This window comes from Pyxicephalus adspersus, chromosome 11 (genome assembly GCF_032062135.1).
Source record: "Pyxicephalus adspersus chromosome 11, UCB_Pads_2.0, whole genome shotgun sequence".
Taxonomy (NCBI): domain Eukaryota; kingdom Metazoa; phylum Chordata; class Amphibia; order Anura; family Pyxicephalidae; genus Pyxicephalus; species Pyxicephalus adspersus.
The window spans coordinates 28,745,191-28,759,445 of NC_092868.1; the positions used below are offsets into that span (position 1 = coordinate 28,745,191).

General features: G+C 42.8%; 1 protein-coding gene across 2 annotated transcripts in view; it reads left to right on the top strand.

Annotated features, from left to right (window-relative positions):
* Positions 1 to 11,903, top strand: part of LOC140340914 (uncharacterized) — a 19,636-nt gene extending 7,733 nt beyond the window's left edge. The window contains exon 3 of one of the 2 annotated variants that reach the window (XM_072426361.1): positions 7,044 to 11,903. In XM_072426361.1, the coding sequence (XP_072282462.1) occupies positions 7,089 to 8,420 (1,332 nt within the window). In that variant the 5' untranslated portion in view covers positions 7,044 to 7,088 and the 3' untranslated portion in view covers positions 8,421 to 11,903. Of the gene's footprint in view, positions 1 to 1,503; positions 6,332 to 7,043 lie in introns of those variants that run through there. The other variant, XM_072426362.1, reaches the window with a different exon arrangement.
* Positions 11,904 to 14,255: the final 2,352 nt, after the last annotated feature.

The window sequence follows — 14,255 nt, forward strand, 5'->3', positions numbered from 1 at the left end:
TGCAGTTATTTGTGGTGAAAGCGTTTAGTGGCCTATTTCAGTACAAAAAGAAAAATGTATACGCATTTCACTTCTGCAGTTAAATGTGGTGAAAGCGTTTAGTGGCCTATTTTAGTACAAAAGGAAAAATATATACGCACTTCTGCAGTTATATGTGGTAAAAGCGTTTACTGGCCTATTTCAGTACAAAAAGAAGGGGTGTTTTAATTTGCTTTTAATTTATTTAGTTCAGCTGTATGTCATTTCCATCTTCTGCTGGTCCAGATGCTCCTCCTACTCCTCGTTAGTCATTCCGTCAGCAATCGATCACCAAAGCGATTGCCAAGAGACAACAGTGTGCGTGCACTCATCCAACAGCACAGAAGCTGAATGTGCTCCTGTCCAAGTTGCTGGTGCTGCAGTCCCTTCTTTTCCAAGTGGTGGACTCTGCACCTTTCAGAGATCTGATGGCTTGTGCTGAGCCGAGGTGTAGAGTCCCACAGCTGCCGACGCGTGGAGCTGTAACTATGGTCAGGGACAATACATGTCCTTTACGGCCCACTGGGTGAATGTGGTTCCTGCACAGCCACACCAGCAACGTGGCCAGGTGACACCGCTTCTGCCTCCAAGTTCTCACGCCACTGGTCCTGCTACAACGTCCGTCTCTGCCTCCTCATCCTCCACCGTGTCCTCAGCCTCCACTGCAGGGACAATTCACAGTGCCTCTCCAGCATACCACATGTGCAGGGCACGGCGGTGTCACGCTGTTCTGCACCTGGTTTGCCTGGGCGAACAGAGTCACACAGGGGAGGAACTGCTCCGTGTGATTCATCAAGAAATCGAATCCTGGCTTTCTCCGCGACAACTCAAAATCAGAACCATGGTGACCGACAACGGGAAGAACATGGTGTCGGCTCTGCGTCAAGGAAGGCTGATCCATGCGCCCTGGCGCCATGGCACACGTGTTCAATCTGGTTATCAAGCGGTTCCTGAAGTCTTCCATCCATCTGCAAGACATCATAAAAATGGCCAGGAAACTTTGCATGCACTTCAGCCACTCGTACACCGCAAAGTACACCGTCCTTGAGCTGCAGTGGCAGAATGGTATCCCCCAACATAGGCTGATATGTGATGTTTCCACCCGTTGGAATTCTACATATGTAGGACCTACTATATGAACAGAGAAAGGCCATCAACAATTTCTTGATGATCCAAGCGGATAGGAGTACTCCCATGTGTGACTTGGATGTCAGCCAGTGGCAGCTCATGCGTGACACCTGCAGTTTGCTCAGGCCCTTTGAGGAGGCCACGTTATTTGTCAATCGCCAGGACTACAGGATGAACAACGTCATTCCACTGCTTCATGTCCTGGAACAGATGCTGGTAAATCTGGCTGGTCAGAGGACTGGAGACGTGGCGTCTAGATCTCACGGCCACATGATCCCTGTGGGGGCTGAACTGGAGGAGGAGGAGGACATTGGAACACAGGCAATGTATAACGAAATGGGTGGTTTTTCTACTCAGGTGACAGGAGCGGAGGAGCAGGAGCAGCCAGAGGAGAAAGAGGGAGATGAGGAAGACGAGGCAGAGGACCCAGACACACTGTGGCAGTATGCAGTGGGGATGGAGGCAGGGAGTCCCTCCGAATCACTTGCACAAATGGCCCGCTGCATGCTCACTTGCTTGCGTAGTGACAGCCGAATTGTCACCATACGGCAGAGGGATGACTTTTGGCTCCCCACCCTGTTGGACCCTTGCTACTGGTCCAAAATGGGGGCCTTTTTTACACCCGCTGAGAGGGAGGACAAACTGAACTACTACAATGACATCCTATGTAGTCAGTTGGCTGCTGCCTATCTGCGCCATCGTCCATCCTCTAGCAGGTCTGACCGGGGGGGCCCTCAGCACCCACGTTCTACTGCCATGGCTGCTGGGGAGGGGTGTGGTGGCAGGAGCAGTACCAGCTCCATCAGTAGCAGCCTGAGTCTGGAGTCGCTGATTAGCAGCTTTCATAACCCGCATAGTGAAGAAACTACTCACCAGCAGCTAGACATAGAGCAGTACCTGAACTAGCAGGTGGTGGCATACTTGGAGTACTCCCTGCCAGCCATCATTGAAGATCCCCTGGACTACTGGGCAGCCAAACCTGATTTGTGGCCGCAACTGGCCGAGTTTGCCCTGGAAAAGCTGTCCTGCCTGGCCAGTAGTGTGGCATCAAAGCGGGTGTTTAGTGCGGCGGGGGCCATAGTTACCCCAAAAAGAACTCACCTGTCCACCCAAAATGTGGACAGACTGACCTTTGTCAAGATGAATCAGGCGTGGATCTGCCAGGATTTCCAACCAACAAATCCTGATGCACCGGATTAGATGATCCATGCGACCTCACCCAAACCACAAAAGAGACTGGTTTCTTCTGGCTACCTGCCTCGGCTACTACTCTGATGCTGCCACCCACCTGATGCCACACATCAGATGCCAAGTGCTCCTTCTTTCACCCACCTTCGTCAGCGGGTACTGGTATTGCCACCCACCGCCCTACTCTGTCACCGGGTCACTTTGTGCTCTCCTGATGCTGCTGCTGCCATCTCCACGCTATGTCACCTTGCCACTCTGTGGTATCCTCTTGATGCTGCTGCTGCCGCCACCTCCAGACTCTGTCATTGTGCCACTCTGTGGCCTCCTCCTGATGCTGATGCTGCCGCCACGTCCAGACTCTGTCATTGTGCCACTCTGTAGCCTCCTGATGCTGTCGCTAACTCCAGACTCTGTCATTGTGCCACTCAGTGGCCTCCTGATGCTGTCGCCGACTCCACACTCTGTCATTGTGCCACTCTGGCTTCCTCATGCTGCTGCCACCTCCACACTCGGTCATTGTGCCTCTCTGTGGCTTCCTCATGCTGCTGCCACCTCCACACTCGGTCATTGTGCCACTCTGTGGCTTCCTCATGCTGCTGCCACCTCCACACTCTGTTATTGTGCCACTCTGTTGCCTCCTGATTCTGCTGCCACCTCCACACTCTGTCATTGTGCCTCTCTGTGGCCTCCTGATGCTGTCGCCAACTCCACACTCTGTCGTTGTGCCACTCTGGCTTCCTCATGCTGCTGCCACCTCCACACTCGGTCATTGTGCCACTCTGTGGCCTCCTGATTTGGCTGCCACCTCCACACTCTGTCATTGTGGCACTCCGTGGCCTCCGCCTGATGTTGCTGCTGCCACCACCTCCGCACTCTGTCATTGTGTCACTCTGTGGCCTCCTGATGCTGTCGCCACCTCCACAGTTTGTCATTGTGCCACTCTGTGGCCTCCTGATGCTCTCGCCACCTCCACACTATGTCATTGTGCCACTCTGTGGCCTACTCATGCTGCTGCCACATCCACACTCTGTCATTGTGCCACTCTGTGGCCTACTCATGCTGCTGCCACCTCCACACTCTGTCATTGTGCCACTCTGTGGCCTACTCATGCTGCTGCCACCTCTACACTCTGTCATTGTGCCACTCTGTAGCCTCCTGATGCTGTCCCCAACTCCACACTCTGTCATTGTGCCACTATGTGGTCTCCCCCTGATGCTGCTGCTGCCGCCACCTCCACACTTTCTCATTGTGCCACTCTGTGGCCTCCTGATGCTGCCGCCACCTCCACACTGTGTCATTGTACCACTCTGTGGGCTACTCATGCTGCCGCCACTTCAAGACTCTGTCATTGTGCCACTCTGTGGCCTTCTGATGCTGTCACCAACTCTTAACTCTGTCATTGTGCCACTCTGTGGCTTCCTCATGCTGCTGCCACCTCCACACTCTGTCATTGTGCCACTCTGTGGTCACCGCCTGATGCTGCTGCTGCCGCCACCTCTGGACTCTGTCATTGTGCAACTCTGTAGCCTCCTGATGCTGTCGCCAACTCCACACTCAGTCATTGTGCCACTCTGTGGCCTCCTGATGCTGCTGCCACCTCCACACTATTTCATTGTGCCACTCTGTGACCTCCTGATGCTGCCACCACCTCCAGTTATTAGAACAGGTTCTGTAGGCATCTATGTGGAATCAGCTGACGAGGGTGTAAAAGGAGTGCGCTTCTTCTTGACGCTAACATGGACCTGTAAGGCTGAGTTCATACTTGAGTTATTTGGTTAGTTTTGGCCCCGTGACTGCCCAAATAAGTGAACTGTGCAGTGATTCTAATAGTGACGCCTGTCATCTGCTAGTCATGGGACTGACTCACAATATTATTTCACTACCACAGCAGACTCCCTATGCGTGTTACTGCAAGGCACAGTGTTCTACACCACTATCAAGGCTCTCTGCAGGCGGGAAATAGTTTTTTTTAATGCAATTCACCGCAAATAAATTCGGATCGAAGCAAATCTTTTCGAAAAATTCGGTGAACCAGCCGAATTGAATTTTTGAGAAATTCGCTCATCTCTAGTTATCACCATACACATTTCTCCCTTTGGTAGCTTCCAAAAGTAAGGTTTACATCAAAGATGTGGTGATTGCATTTTAATCATTCATTTTAATTATATATCTAGTAACAGTGTGTCCAAACATTGAATAGCAGAACCTTCAAAAGATTGTGTTACAGTGGTATAATTTTTCCATCCCAGGTAAAAAGTGCAGGCACCTAAAAGGGTCTTCACATATCTGTAGAAGCCTGTATAAACCCCCAGGAAGGTCTAAAAGTTGTGTCTGATTAGGCAGAAGTGTGGCATTTTGTGGCATGATAGTATCTGATAGTTTCATACACTTCACATTTCTATTGGTCGATAAGGTAGCTCTTCGGAGTGATGGGCCAATGTCATAAAATACAAAAAAACAAAGTGAGTGTACTTTCCACTTGGTACAATCAATGGTAAATTTGTTTATGCAAAATCTTCACAGTAGGCTGGGCAAGATTGGAGCCACATTGGTATCAAATGCACACAAAACTTCTTTATCATAAGTTTGCCATGACTACATCAAGTGGAAGGGTATTCCAGCCACGCTTTGTGTAAAGAACCCCTTCCAGAACTAATCCTCTGCCTATGTGTTCATGTCCTTTGTATTGTTCCCTTTTGTCCTTTTTTATAACGTCTGTAATACGAGCCAATCTAAAAGGGTTGGAAAGAAACTTGCACTAAAAGAAACATGTGGGCTTCATTTCCTTAGGATATATTGTCATTGATGATCTAATAATTTTTATCAACAAAACGATTAAAGCATAACATATAATTGGATACATTACATGGTAAATAGTAACACAAACTAACTGGAAAGTATTTGGTGTCCACATGGAGGACATCCTATTGCTTTGTATATTTTGGGTCAGTGGTATATTAGAGTTTTTTAAAGGGCTTTAAGCTCTTTGGTTTACAAATAAACATTTAATAGACAACAAATGAGCATGGGCTCAGGCTATGGGCTGGTTAAAGGGAAACCACAACAGTTGGTGGAGACAGTTATTACTGAGAGGACTGTTAAGTGATGTGACTTGGTGTTTGAACTTCAGCTTGAAATATTGAGGTCAATATAAATTGAGTCTTTTTACATCCAAAATGGAAAATAGGAAAGATTAGGTGGCTCATTAAAATAAGAAATATAAAAATATTATTAATATTTATATGACATATTGCATAGTTTCCTGACCAATAAATAAGAAAACGCTTTTTAGACCTGAAACGAAAAGATATTTGCCTATTTATTTTCCTTACTTTTGATTCAGCAGAGTTTGATAAACATCAACTGAAAGTTTATTGGGCAGTAATGATTTGGGAATTATAGGAAATTCACCTGATTGCAAAAGCAATTTAACAAACATTGTATCTTCCCAAAGTATTGCAATTGTACAATGTTTAGCTGTAACCAACCATCTACATTATATCTATATTTCTGATACCTAATAATGTTTGTAAATGTATTTATTGTCTATCGATTTGTATGAAATTAATTTAATTTTTTTCCTATCAATAACACATACAGAGTAGCATTACATTTACAGACCATGTAGAGTAGCCTTCCTTAAACAGGGTTTCTTCTGAGGTTGCTAGGGGTACCTTGAGCAGTGGCAGATTAACCATCCACCTGAATGTGCCTGCATAGTGCCAGCACCAACATCATTTGGCAGATCCAACACCAGGGACAAGTAGAACCTCTACTCTCATTTCCCAGGTAAGGAACCAATGACATAATTCATGTTTTTTATATATTTTTTAAAGAGGCATCCTTTCCACTGACCACCAGTATTTGGGAGTCTTCCTCATACTGACTACCTCCGTATGGAGGTTTTGCTCCTATTGGCCACAAGTTAGAGAAATTACCTCTTCCACTGACCATCAATGTAAGGAGAACCCTTTTCCAATGTAGTGGAACTTTCTCCACTACACTTTTTCTGTTACCACAAAACTAAAAAAATTATATTATTTTGTTCATTATTATATCTGCTATAGTAGATGCAATGTTCTTGTCAGGGGTTTCTTGATACTTCTGTGCTTTCCGAGAAAGATTTAAGTGTTCCTTCATGGTAAAAAGGTTAAAAAAGTATGATGTAATGGATGTTAGTAAGTAAGAGGGGCAAGGTCCATGAATCACTTCCCCAGCCAACAGCTGTGATACTGCACTGTAAACAGACAATGCTTAAAAAGATATTGAACCAGGAAATGGTAAACAATGCAATTAATACATTAAAAAACAACTAGCTAAACTCTTTCTATAATATAAAAGCTAGATGTCTACCATTCAGCATTACCATAAACCTGCCTCAACAGGAGAGCATAGGATGAGAAAAATGTATATTCTCAGATGACGATAAAAAATAAGAAATGCATGCCAAAGAAATAAGCAATCTAAAGATGTACACAGTTAGCATTAAATACAATTCTCTTATTTTCCTGGTAAGCTTGGTTCTGCCTTTGCCCTCCCCTAAACCTCCGAAAAGATTTTTAAAGTGATTGTTAGCTCCATTGAGGTGGAATGGGGTGTCCAAACAACATGCACACACACATATTGCACAGGTTTGTAACAGGTTTACTTGTATGTATGTGCAGAATATTTGAGATATACCATTTTCACTTTTTTTTTAACTATTATAGGTCAGTAATTGAAGTATAATGGATTATGTATAAAAATATTTAAAAATGGAGTCCACAAACTTTAACAAGCAATTTCATCAGCCATGGATGGTTAATCAGCTGCGTCCCAAGGAGTGGCCCAACCTGACAAGCCCATTGAACCATTCTATGACATGGAACCAGGCCTGGACACGTGACCTTGAACCCAAAGGTAGAGAATCCTATGGCTCACATGTAAAGCCTGTACCTGTACATTTATATCGGTATGGCAGTAATCTGGGAACATGTGTTAGTAATGAAGCTCACACTCATTGCTTTTTGCAACATCTACCTTCTGGCAGCTCAGACATTAGATTTGACAACAGGTTTCACATTCCATACAATCACTTTGATAATATACATCACAAAGATGTAGCTGAAAATGTAACATCACAATGGATTACAGCTGGAACAGAACTAATAAAAGTAGCTACAGTTCCAATTTCACATGCATTACTGAGAACTCCTTGGAATATCAGAGATAATGCCTCTGAGACAGTAAGAGATTATAATTGTGAAATTGTTGAAGAGCATTCACAACCTTTACATTGTTCAGATTCAGTATCACAAATAGCTGAAGGGATGGAGGATAACCCTGTCACTTCAGATGCCAGAACTGAGGATCCTAGCTCTGTTGAGATGACCCCTAGTTTGGAACTATTCAATAATGATTTATCAGGCATAACAAGCATATCGGACGCAAATGAGAAAGAGTATAACAGTGACAAAGTCAACGATTGCTTTTCACAACATGTTACCAAAACCAAAGGCCTCAAATGCCAGCCTCAAATCAGTGAAGATGAACTCTGTACAGAAAAACGCAAGTTCCTATTAATAGATGATCAAGGGATACCTTACACAGTTTGCAAAGATGATATAATCTCATCTCTACAGGATGTTGATGACCTAGATGATCTATCATCAGATGTATCCAGAAGACTTCATTACTGTCCTGTCTGCTTCAGGTCATTCTTGTACATATCAGATCTGGAACGGCATAGTATTACCCACTCAGAATGCAAACCATTTCAGTGCAAAGTGTGTGGAAAAAGCTTTAAAAGATCTTCTCACCTGCAAAGGCACAAACATATTCACACTGGAGCAAGACCTTTCCTATGTAACATCTGCCGCAAAGGGTTCCGAGAATCAGGTGAACTGCAAAGACACCAAAGGGTGCACACTGGGGAAAAGCCCTATCAATGTGAAATCTGCTATGTGCGCTTCACAGAAAGAAATACTCTCCGCAGGCACATGAAGAGGAAACACACCATTCAAGCTTTATTTAGGCAGGTTGCTGCAGAAAATAGTGACTGGGAAGAAAACTTTATGAAAAGTCTTATAGAAGACAGTGTGCTGTGATAGCTGGCCACAAACAAATATGTTACCTTTGTGTTTTTAAAAGATATTCTAGTCCTAGACTGTGCAAAGTGTCAATAGCCAAGTGTTGTATACTTCTGACAGAGGGGAAATGTAGTGAGCAAGCATGGATGCCGCCATTGCCAAAAATTGCCATGGTGATTCAATGCTTTCAATACTTTTTGGGTTACTGACTTGGAAAACCTATGCAGAATATGAGGCCTAACTTCCTGGCCTGACAGCTTGTGTTAGAAAGTATTGAAGAAAAAAACAGGCACACAATTTTATAAGGAACAGTACCTCCATAATTCAATGACCATGTGATATTAAAATCCAGGTTCCATACATATACAGCTTTTTAGCCCTGAAAAGGAGGTGAGACTGCAATATTACATCTGAACTTTACAATAAAATAAACTTTTGTGGCAATTTAATTATAAATTCACTCAATCAGAAGCCACCAGACCATTATTTAGATACCCTATGCCAATACTACCTCAATACTATTGAGTAGTAATAGGAAAACTGTAGGGTTCCATCAACATTTTTTCAATACAATTTATTTTTGGAAGGAAACTAGCAAAGGGTACATCCATACCTCTCTCAATATATCTCAACTTAATACTTACTTACTTAAGCAGACTAGTCAGTATCTAATGTTGTTGTAATTGTAATTGTTTTCTGTAGCTGCCAGGTCAACTATACATGCTCACACTTTATATACTTGACTCCTCTGCTTAACCTCAAACATACAGTTTTCAGAGCAAGCCTCCTGCATGATAGCAGACTCTTAGTTTATAGTTGTGCTAGTGTTTTTTAGGTGCTGTTACATATTTATTTAGAATAGAGTTCAATAAAGTTATGCAGTAAAGAGGGCACAATTCCCTTCAGAGGGGCAACAAGGTAATCTAGAGGATGGGGGAGAGACTGGCCAACAGTTTGAATGGGTAGACACCACATCAAGACTAGTCACCCATTTGTTTTAAACTGCGGCTGTAGAAACTATGTTTATGAGGCTGTTACAATATCCTCGGTCTATTCCCTGTAAAGAGCTAAAAATGTAAATGCTCTTGCACAGTGCTCCAGGCTCCAGCGCTCCTAAACTGTTGTTGATCAACAAAAGTGTAAAATACTTTAATGGAGGAGACAATAGAGTTGTCATCATACTGGGATATGTGATGATGCCAGATGCCCTAAGCTATGTACGCATGTCAGATGATTCTCATCCGATTATCGCTTCAGGGCTGATATCGGACGAGAATCTGACATTTCTACAGCACTCGTCTGATGTTGTTCATAGATCCATCTTGGTGGATCCACAAACGGCAAACGACTGTTATGCAAGTGAATATGAGAGATCGCAGTGGAGTGCCGCTTGCTCATTCTCCTCCCTCCCCTCTCCATAGAGCAGAACAGCACTGTATGTACAGCGCTCATTCATGGGACTTTCAGTTTTTTGTCATTGGAAAGGATTGTAAAAGATCCTTTCCAAGGACAGAAGTCTTATGTGTGTAGGTAGCCTTGGAGATTGATGCCAAGTACAATGGAATGGATTGTCTGTACCTGATAAAGCATCTGTTGAGATGGCAGTCCACCTCTTCATTCCATTTTGTTAGTTTGCAATCCTAAAAGTACATGATACACCTATGTTTGAACTATCTCTTTACTTGCACAGTCCATAATTTTTGGATGTGATTTTGTATTACACCTAATTTTTATGTCTGTACAAATTTAGGTGGATTGAATGCTCTCCTTCTGTCCGGTTGACAAGGCCATAGGAACAATTTTTTTTTGTTAATATGCAGCCAAAGCCCATCTGACATTCTGAGCCACGTTCATGTACTGTCAGACAAAAGGTATATTCAATGTTCCAAACTCAAAACTACAACAAGAACAGTAGCATTTTTTTCTTTTTCATTCCTCAACTCATAACTCCAAGTTCTTAGGATGGTCACATAGTATTTCTTACCTATGCTTACATGTACAATAGCATGTGAATGCAGCATGAGGAAGCTGCTACTTTGCATTTGTTTCCGACCTTCACAAATAGATGTGTATAGGTAGCGGTAAGGAATAAAAGCTCCACTGTTTTGGGAGTCATGACAGTAAAAGTTTAGGATTACTGTGCTATACCAACACTATGCTATATGAATATATTGCCTTGTCCATATGGTAACAGAGTGACTGGAAAGACAGGTAAATGTTGGAACTGTGTTTAATTAAAAAATGACTCTGACAAATATGACCATGTTACAGTTTTGTTGTAGAACAAAAACTCATCAGTACAGATACAAGCATGCACACAAAAATTATCACCATTGGTTTCATAACAGTAAGCAATAGATACCTTGTGGTTAATTTTCAGTTGACAATTCTGTTTTGTTTTTCTGTTGTCTCTTCAATGCACAAGTAGGTTTATTAAAAATATACAATACACAAAATTAAAGCAATAACTGAATTAAAGCAATATCTAACACAGTATCCTAAATAATACCTCCAATCTGTGAGGGTTTGCAGTTACGCAAAGAGATATGCTAATGACCAAAGGCTTCACTAGTAACAAATTAAAAATAATAGAAACAACACACATGACAAAATGGAAAAAAACCAACAAGTGCTGGTGGTTTCAGGATACTGGGTAATTTCTTAATCAATGTAAAGGTGAAACCCTAAAAGGAAAGACCAGTGCCAGCTTGTGGACCTAAGGTGAGAAAACTGCATGGATGTAGTACTATTTGACAAAATAGACATGCAATATCTTATTTGTCAAATAACAAACTCCCTGGCTCCTGGTAGCATTTTGTTTCTTCTCTACTCAAAGTGATTCCCAACCACTCCTAATTCCATATAGTTGAATAGGAGAGGTTGGGAATGTGGCTGAGCATGCAGTACTCATCAGTTTACCTTAAGTCTGAATGGGGCCTGAGAATCAAATCTGTTGTAATATGCAAGTATGCTGTGAATATTGGAGACTGGCGTTTACCTTATCCTACACAAGCAAATTAGTTACACTTTGAATACAGAAATGAAGGTCTTCTGTCCTACTAAGCATGGTTGTGCTGTGTGTCAATTTTTGGACTGGAGGTTCAGCAATACAAATCCTTTGGCTGTCATATATGTATTTTATCTGTACAATTAGCTGTTAGATGAAGTTCATCTTTAGGCAGAGAACACCAAATAATACGGTTATGTATTTGTTCAACAAATCATGACATATATTTTTAAATTACCTGAATTCAGCATATTGTTATTACCTGTAAAGCAATCCAGACTAGAAGAGCAGTGACAGCAATTGGAGCCAATCTGTAAGTGGTTGCAGTTAAACAAAATGAAATACTGATGGTCAAATGCCCCTCCAATAGCAAAAAAATAAATGCTAAATTTCTTTCTATTCTGGAACAAAACCTTAATAGCACAGAGTAGAACTAACTTCAGGACATATTTTCGTCTAGTGATGTATGTATATAAAATAAAGCAATTTATAAACGTAAATGTCTTCAGAATTGTGAATTATTTTTCAATCTTCACTCATTATCCACCTTGCAAAATTTAGCCATTTCAACAATTATTCTATATATAACTTTTTTGTCTGAAAGAATTCATTCCTTACTGTTAACATTATTTGTCCCACATCACAAAATTGTCTCAGTGGGCTGTTTCTCAGAGCTCATTACCTGACAGGTTCTGCCTTGTCCCTATTGTCCCTTTCCTTCTGTGAATCCCTGTGGACCCGACTGTCAAACTTACAGCTCAGTCCCACGGATAATACGGCAAATACAACTCTCAAAGTGTAATCCATGGATTTCTCTGTAAGAAGAAGTACATTATCAAGGACCCTTGACATCATCAGGGAATCCTAAAACACTTCCAACATAAGGGATACAATGGTGGTTTGCTGCAAGCAGTTCTACTCCACCATATCCCTTTTATCTAAAGGGTTCATATAAAGCTTTGACTTTTATAAAAATAAAATCAAGTGAAAATAATAATATAATAAACTGATATTATGGTATTTTAATGATTGGGTTTACATCTCCTTTAGTTTTAAACTTTGTGTTGATCTTTAACAAGAGTTAAAGGTAAGTTTGGTCATAATTATTATACCTTTCATACGCCTTTCCTACTGGTTTTGTACTTTAAAATAACCTAGAAAGAAGATCAAGATATTCCCTACATAAGCTTACAAAGGTTATTATCCATTGTGGTTTAATTTTCTTGCATTCAGTTTGCATTCATATTCTATAGAGCAACACATGAACAGCATAAAAAGCCCTCATCTTCACTACAGGATCTATAAAAGGTGAAAGGATAACACTTTCACTCACTCGTGCAATGTGAAAAAATAAACAAAATTAGTTTGTCCATGAGGTCCCTATTCATAATTACTGAGCATGCACACATTTTGCAGAGCAAACTGAGTCTGAATTATAGTCAAGTAGTTCTTGACCTCTCTTGTTTGCTGCTTGCCTCGATCATGGCTTTTCTTGTCTATTCTCCTGCTTGCTGATTTGGTAACGCACATTATCCTACCCATCCTGGTGTTCCCAAGGACCACAACCCACCAGCAGCCTGCAGCACAACATCCTCACCACTAGAGGCCCTGGAGAAGACCAGGTTTCTGCTTAGATTCGGCAGCTTGGCCCTTCCCATGGCTCACACCTCTGTTGTGCAAGTCACTGCACAATAGAGGCTGCATCTCTCTAAGTGGGACAATCCTCAGCCTAGTTACCTGAGACTTGCTCAGTTACACTCCACTATATTGTACCTTTTTGGATTTCTGACCTTGACTTGGCTTGCCTGCCTCCTGCCCTGCCCTGTGCCTGGACCTTGACTACAATTATCTGCCATCTGCCCTGACCTATGCTTGAACCTAGACTATGCTTGCCAGCTGCCTGCCCTGACCTCAGTCTGCACAGACCTTGCCTCTCACTGTCTGCCTACTCAGTACCTAATCTTAGCTGTCCCTACACCAAAGCCCTCTGTTGCGCTCGCCCCTTGTGGGGAGAGCCTTGAGGCCATGACCTAGTGTTTTCCTTGTAGCAAAGTGGTCTGGTGGCCACTAGGGTCACCAGCCTATCATCTCTTGTGGGATGCTGTGGTGAAGACCGGGGGAAACTTAGACTCAGTTTCCCCAGTAATCCTGCGTCACCTGCCAGGTGGTTGCATTGACATTGCTAGAAGGTTCCTAGGAATTATCTTTCAAACCAATCCCTTTCCATTTGATATGGTACTGAAGGTAGCCAGCTGACCTCCTGGATTCCAAAATTGCCTCAACCGCAAGAAGCAGTAAGCTGAGAACCACAAATAAAAGCTGGACAGCCATCGGGTTGATGACTTTCATGACAGAAAAAGCACCAGGTCCCAACTGCTTGTAAGTACAGTGAATTCTCTGGTTCACAGTGGAAAACCATACTAAGTCACATGCCTTAAATTCAGGACAAGCCCTCCTTTTGTCTGTTACCACTCCACCTGCTGATCCTCCCTTTGCAGCATCCCCAGAAACCTTTTAGTCATACTCATCCCATCAATCTTAACATCCCTGACACAATCTGCACAGCTAGAAGTGATTATAGAGTATGCCCTGGAGCTAATGGGCAGATTGGTTCTTGATCATGATCCTGTCCTGCTATTGGCTACTAGTCTTAATTAAACCTCTCCAGCTCCAGGCTCTGGTTGCTGAATCCTCAGCCTGTTATCTCCTATTTTTCCATTGCATTCTCAGTTGTTTTATTGTGGATGGCCTTGACCTTGACTTTGCCGGTGATTGCTACCTGCCTTGACCTCAGCCTGTTGCATGGCCTTGCGGTGATTACTGCCTGCATGGCCTCAGCCTGTTAC